Source organism: Notothenia coriiceps, unplaced genomic scaffold (assembly GCF_000735185.1).
Source record: "Notothenia coriiceps isolate Sejong01 unplaced genomic scaffold, NC01 NC01_scaffold00009850, whole genome shotgun sequence".
Classification (NCBI taxonomy): domain Eukaryota; kingdom Metazoa; phylum Chordata; class Actinopteri; order Perciformes; family Nototheniidae; genus Notothenia; species Notothenia coriiceps.
The window spans coordinates 41,968-49,698 of record NW_011342551.1 but is presented as its reverse complement, the minus strand read 5'-3'; the positions used below and the strand labels follow the sequence as shown (position 1 = coordinate 49,698).

Here is a 7,731-nt window from a genome sequence, read left to right as displayed (position 1 = left end):
AGCTATAAGAAAAGTTATGATGGCAGAGATTGGGCCTCCCTCTTGATGTTTACATTCTCCAGACACAGGGGAGGATGAGGAGAGAAAGAGGGAAAGAGAGAATCAGAGAGAGAATTACTTACAGATGCAGCACTGCAACCCAAGGTCTGAGAGCTTCTGGGCATGGAAACACAATGTATTATGTCTAATATCATGATTTAGAGTGTTTTTTATGAAGGGCGTTTGCGTGTATTGTGTGTTGATGACTGAGGGGCAGATAAAGGAGACTTACATAACATGTTTAACGCCTGCTGTCTTCACTCTGCTTTGGTTACAATCCACTCAAACAGAACATTTACAAGCCATGAATGTACTTATAAACAACTTGTGAAGAGGGATGTCGAGCATTTTTGTGTTTTTTTAAGTGTTTCAGGCTGTTAGTGATAGTCCTAGATGCTGATTATGTGCCATGAGCCAAGTAAAGAAAAACTCTCAGAAAGTCCAAAATCTTGGCACGGCTCAAGAGCCAGGGTCTCCCAGGGAGCCAGCCATCATCATGGTGTTCTGTGAAGAAGAAAAACAAGCCCAGTGGAGCTGTAATGAGGTCACTTATCAGCCTGGGCATTTGGGGGGTGTGCCTCGCTTCCGCTCAGCATCCCTCCATCTGTCAGGGAGAGGACAAATGACCTCAACGACGACTGCCAATAATGTCATGTGGCGTCAGACTCTTACGACAGGCTTCAAGTTGACTGAAGGAGCAGACAACAGGCCAAACTTTCTAAAGTACAGCCTTTCTAGAAGAATGACCCCGGTCAGATTTGTTTTTGTTTGCTTCAAACTCCTCTTGGGGTTTTACAAAAAATTATCATTGCTGAAAACCACCAAGTAACAACAGCAACTACAAAAAAGCTTTTACGTTGTAAAGCAACAGCTAAAAAAATACACAAAAGCAGGCTAATGTGTATGTGTGATTAGAAAATACATCCGTTAGTAATTACAGTGGTAACAGTTGCAACAATCTTTGTGAGGAAGGGGATGGTGGTTTAATTATGGTTCTTGTTCATTTACCTTTGTGAGGACCAAGAAATGCTGGTTAGTCCTTACTTGAGAGAGGCGGTTAGGGTAAGTGTTAGGGTTAAGCATTTAGTTGTGGTGGTTATGGTTTGAGTTAAGGTTAGAGGGCTTTGGAAAGAATTATGTCAGCAGTTGGGGTTGCCACCCAAAGGAACTACTTTTATAGGAAGCAAAAGATGCCTTCAGCCCAATGATGTCAATGTGTCCACCGCAATCTCAACGATTCATGTTAAATTATCGCAGACACATGAAAAAACGATGGATGTTTTACACAAAAGTTTTGAGATCAAGTACTGGAAAACCGGGACCTCTCACATCTTGGAAATGTCACAGGACAGGACATTCCAAACATGCATTATTTAGATAAACTGACCACATATCGGGAATCTAAATGGTTACCTTTTTGGATGAAAACATATTTAAACTTTACAAAGTCACATATTAACAGCTTTTAGCCTGGCTCAAAATCTCACATGACTGAAGGCACTAATTTCAAGGGGTAAAATAATGTCCCCGGAACTCAATTTAGTTTCCTGCGGTTGAAATGCAAAACGGTCCTCAAAAGATCTCTGGTTCGGCAAAACTTCCTGTGGTTGAAAAAGGGCTAGGATAAGATAGGAAGAATGAGAAGTGTGCTGTGTTTGTATGTGTTTAGGGGGTAAACAAGAAATAAAATCATCACAACCACAACAGTGCTACAGAGCTAATAAAGAGAATTTGGAAATCACAGAGTAATTACTTCACCAATAATAGGGGTTAAACTGTGGTGGGAAAACACAACAACAGTTTTGTCTCTCCAAACCACATGAAAAGGCTTCCATTATCAGAATGTTAAGAGCTACTGATCAAGAAAGACTTTGAATCCAAACAAGATAAGTTAAAAGAAAATCAAGACTGTTCCATAGTTGGTCTGGTGAATAATAAAGATATACTAAGCATACAGCCTCTATCATTTCCAATTACAACTGAAGACATCTTTGAGAAAATCTTGCACCATTGATGGTTTAATGGAGCAGGTCAGGGCTGGTTCACAAGGATAAACACAAGTTTTTGGCACTGGATGCGGACATTTGTTAAACAGAGAGAGCAACACTCATGGACTTATAAGCACTGCCATGTTTGGTAGCAAAGGAGTCTTTACACCTTCAGTAGATAATTTATATCAAACACGCTCCATGTTTGGTTTAGAGAAAGAACAAGGCTGAGAGAGATGGAAACTATGTACCCACAGGAAGTTAGCATAACAGCAGAAAAGCAGCACGCACCCTGTGGGTCTGGTGCTTTACCAAATTAAGAAACTGGAAATGTAATTTAGAAGTAGTCATAACAAAAGGAAACTGCTCCACAACAGTGCGTCAATCCAGGGTTGGTCATAACAAGACAAGCTAGTGGTTACTTGAAGAATGGCTCTGAACTAAATGCTAACATCATCCAGCATGCCTACATGCTCACAATGAAAGTGCTAACAGGTTGACATTTAACATGTGCAGCATTATCAACATCTGAGTTTAGGGATTTTGTATCATAGGCTGTTTATAAAAAGTAAATGTAGTCAACTGTTGTCATCCATTCATGTGTTCACTAGGCTTTTGAAGCGTCGGGTTTGGCATGTTGGCCATCGCCATCTTGGTTTTTGTGCGTCCATATTTTTGGAACCAGAAGTGACACAGGAGGGTGGAGCTAAGTACCACCATTCTATAGTTAAATACATTTCACTAAACCTAAAAGTTACAACCTCATAGTGTGTTACAGAAAATTCAGTGGCTCATTATGTTCATCCTCTCTAGGGACCATGAATGACTTTTATGGCAATCCGTTTAATAGTGGAGATGTTTCGGTATGGGATCAAAGTAGAGAAAAACTCAACTCTACCAGAGCACATGCACTCTGTAGGGTGTAGCCTTGTACCCAATCAAGCCATTAAAAAAAGTCATAGTCATAACACAAGGCAGCTGCTGCACACAATTATCACCCCTAGCATGGTCATAAATACAAAACACATTTTACAGCTTATTAAACTAATCAACTTTAATCTGGTCACCCTGCTTGATCCACAGTAAAATCAATCAGCTTAAAATACCATGTGAAAACTGTTCCAAAACCAGGCTCAAGATATGCTGACACAAGCAGTAACTTTACATGGTACAACCTGTAGATGGTCTTTATATATTTATATGGTTTATTTAGGTTTCATGTGGAGACAAAGCCATCTGCAGGGACAATACAATACACTATAGGCAAATTACATTACTTCTAAGCATTCTCATATGTGAATGTCCTTTGCCACTCTGGCATTCTTTTTGTGGGAGTCTATATTATTTCAGAGAGCCATTGGGGAGAGGGGTTAAAGCCAGGAATGTACACTATTTCCCCACAGGAAGCCGAGCATGGAAGTCTACTATTGCCCCACGCCCAGATCTCTCCATCGCACGCACAGTTGGCCCACTACTGCATCATAGTACAAAAGTCCGATTTAAACACAAACCATGTACGACAAAAAAGTGAAATAAACATTACAGTCCAATCCTTTTGAACTTTAGTATTTTATTAAAAGACATTTTATCTTTTATACGTCTTACAGTTTCATTGTACAAAATTTCACACAATACAAAAATATTGAAAGGCAATTTTTTTTATAAACATGTACTGAGCTATGTTTTTAAAAAAAAAACGTAATAGTCACAATGTGTCAACTTTACTGGATGAAATCCACCAAGCTTTGCCTCTATAAAGCAGCATGTTTTACATTTACACAGGTCTCGACACACAGGTCATAGTGGGCATTTATTCAAGAGATATTATTCATACTACAGTAATGTACAAGGTGGTAGCATGCAGAATGTTCTGATGCTGTATAAAGTGGATCTCAAGAAATTTTCTAAATTTGTCTCAGTAACGTAAAACCGAGTTAGAATGATGCTTTTAGTAAGTGGTTTAAAGTGTTTTTTTGCAAAGAATGTCATTAATGTCATGCAAACACATACTTACTTTAAAATGTAATGTAATGATTTGTGTCTATTATAATGCAGATCCTTATTACCAACCATAATTTATTACTTTAAAAGACTTGAGATTTCAAGCGGTTACAATGTGCCAAAAATGTTTTGCTTTATTGTGCTTTTACTCTGAAAAGCTAAGGTAAGTAACCACTTCACTAGGAAGCCCCTATAGTTACTCCAAGTCTATTTATGCCTGTGTAGCATACAGTTTATCACAGGGTTCCTCAGTGATGAATATAATTGCTCTGATTAGTAACAGTAAAGAACATGTACTGCATGTGATGCATTTTTTCCACAGTGTTACCGTCTCAATATGCATATGTCTGTTAGAGCCGGTGCCTGTTCTCTGACTGAAGGGAGGCACACTTGTAGGCTATTAACACTGAAATATTTAGACATGACATTAAGACACATTGGCAGGCTCAGAAAAAGACCTTACCCTAACACACAAGTAATGCAAGGAACTCTCACACACACAGACACAAACACACACGCATTCTCACCTAACACTTATGAGCACCCGCCTGGTACATATAACAGATAGGACTTTCATTAAATGGCTCAATGGGGGCTCGTCCTAGCCAGCAGAAAGAGGCCCACATCCAACACTTATGTGCACCTTCTAAGGAACACCACATTATGGACATAAATTCTTACAAAGCTTTCCAAAAGCTTCACTTCAGGTCAATCAAGTGGTACAAAAAACCAGTAAAGAGTCAAGCTGATATAGTGCTATAAATTCACATGTAATTAGGCCCCTCACGATAATTACGTTCCAGACTCATGGTAAAATATTGACCTGACCTTGATTATTTTTACGACGCATTTGAGGTATGGACATGACTTCATTAACTTTTCTACGGTGATCGTTTATGAAGTTATTGACCTATGGTACGAAACATGGACAAGACCTCGATCATTTTGAGGTTATCTATTAATGGTGATTTTTGGACATGACCGTGATCATTTTGCCTGTTGTGTTTACATGCTGTTGTTTACCTAATAATTGTACCAACATTTTAGCCTAAACTGATATCAGAATAAACTTTAGGGTTCTTCCTTCCCTTACATGTCTTCCAATGTACAGGTATGTACTTCCACAATGTGAATATTCTTAAGAATGATATGGTAATCTCTTGCAAAGGGTTTATTTGCATTGTCCTCCTATTATATTATCCTTTTCATTACCTCAGTGGAATAAAAGTCTTAAAATTACAATATCATTGTTGATCGCAGTCATTTCTGGACAATATATCGTCAAACAGAAGAAGTTATCGTAAGGGCCTACATACAATTCTTACGTTCGTAACAAAAACAACATCCTTCATAAAATCAAGGAATCTGTTTTTTCGTCATGATTTGTTTGTATTAGTCACATGGTGAGCGAGAGGCGGGAATATTAGTGTAGCTCCCATGCTGGATGCAGCTGAGGGTAGAAGGCAAAAGAAGCCAAACACAGCTTTGTTTACAGCTGCCGTTTCTCAGTTTAATTTCAGAGTTTTGTCCATGGAAAGGCTTCGACAGAGGAGAATCTTAAAAAATCTTCATAACAGAGGAGGTACAAATGTCTTTAGTCCTTTTTTTTTCACATTCAAATATCTGGTAAGACTGAGGAAAGAGAAGATTTCCGTTGAGAAAGCGACATTTGACATCCTCTGAGGTGTTTCAAGATTCCATGTGCTGCACTATCCATATTTCTGAGAGTTGGTTCTATCCAGTATCGGCCAGTGGCTGTAGCAGTGATTGAAACGGCACAGTACAGGGTTATGTAGAGTCAGTTTGCAGTCTTCTCTATGCCATGATGAGGTGGTTGCTCCGCTGACTGATGTCTGCTGGAGGAACAACATCTTTCTTCACTTGTGTTGGCAAGAGTGTAGAGCGTCTACCTTTGGGCTTGAACAAATCAGACACAAAGAACACCTGCGGAAGAAGAAAAAGAAAATAAGAAAATGTTACTCACAAAGGAGACACCTTCAAAATCGAACAAGATACACTTCTGAAATAAATCTTGTTCCTCTCTCTTTATTTTCCAATTTAATGCAACTTCCTTTAATTTATGGATACAATATGGGCTTCCTCAAGGTTCTGTATTAGCTCCCCTTCCGTTTCAGTGGGGTTAAATGTTATGAGGAAAAAAAATCTAATTGCGATTATTTTGACTAATATTGCAAATGCAATATGATTTACATAATTGAAGGGAGTGATTATTTTTGCAATATTCTTATTATTTATTAAAAAATATATCAAAAAGATCATGGTGTGATCTTTACCAGAAATAGATTTGTGGTTACTATTTGAGGGCCAGGACATACAGTATCTGCAGCACCATAACGCTATAATTATCAAGCCCCTTAGTTCACTCAACTATTTTTTTTTTTTTTTTAAATGCTCTTCTTTGTGTCTATAAAAAGATTTGCAACCTGTTTAAGAAAAGAGAATAATGATATTATCGTTTAATCGAAAGTAAGAAAAAAAACAGTATAAAGTGTATTTATAGTTGAGGCCACTGAAATATAAATGAATCAACAATTCTTAATGATTACATATCTCATCTAATATAGACGTTTACAGTATTACAACATAATAGAACCACTTACTATGCAGTAGGCCACGATTGCTCCCTGCACAAAACCAGCCAGCACATCAGTGGGGTGGTGCTTGTGATCAGACACACGGGACAGGCCGGTGTAGAAAGACATCATGATGAGGGTGAACTGGGTCAGAGGGCGCAGCAGGCGAGCTCCATGCCAAGAGAACCGAGACTGCAGGTAAAACTGTAAAAAGAGAGCATTTGTGATGTGATACTGATGACAATAATCTTTATAATCTAGGGAGGGAAATGGGTTTGTAATATATATAGTAAGAGAATGTGTGTGTGTACAATTGAATAACTTACCACCAGGTAAAGCATGGTGTACATGGAAAAGGATGCATGTCCAGAGAAGAAAGACTTCCTGAAAGAATAAAGGACAATCAGCATTGTAAGAAAACAGTTTAAAGCACGTTTCTATATATTGTTTCTCGCTTTATGATAATACCTGGCTTCCTGAACTTTGTTCTCTGGCCCCTGACACTGGTAGTCAGTGATGTAGCCCAGGGAGCAGTTGATGGTGGTGAAGTCAGGTTTGCACACATCGAGGAAATGAGGGCGCATGCGGCCCACCGACACTTTGGCGATGTCAGTGAATGACTGGCTGATGGCGCAGCCGAAGATGAACACGCCCACCTGCTTGTACAGAGCGGAGATGTAGGGGTTCCCCACAAAGGACTTGGATCCCTCGTTCAAAAAGTAGATCCTGTAGCTCTCACCGATGATGATCTGAAGGCACGGAAGAGATGTTGACGTCAGTTAATTTCATGATGTTAACACAATCCCATTGAAACCATTAATTCCAAAGCATTTCTATCATAACTACTGTGTTCTGTTTGAAAATGTGTCAGTGCAGAAGAGACAACTTTCTTTATGATGAATGGGAGAGCACTTTTAGATGATGTCGCTTGGACAGAAGGATTTGCTTGATCAGCTAAGTGTCATACTCATATTTCAAATGTAATGTAATGCAATTAAATCTTAAGAGTTTTTTCTCATTATCTGAATATATTTGAAGCCTATTAACTTTGTTCTTGTGAGATCTTGTGTCATACTTTTAGAAATACCCTGTTAACATTTGAACATTGT

General features: G+C 38.7%; 1 protein-coding gene across 1 annotated transcript; it reads right to left on the bottom strand.

The window, feature by feature from the left end:
- Positions 1-3,580: 3,580 nt before the first annotated feature.
- Positions 3,581-7,395, bottom strand: LOC104945627 (lipid phosphate phosphohydrolase 3-like; the record flags this gene model as incomplete). The annotated part of the gene is made up of 4 exons (XM_010771334.1): positions 3,581-5,972; positions 6,650-6,826; positions 6,949-7,006; positions 7,091-7,395. Coding segments are annotated over 4 exons (669 nt in total), but the record flags the coding sequence as incomplete, so codon positions are not given.
- Between the last annotated feature and the right edge of the window lie 336 nt (positions 7,396-7,731).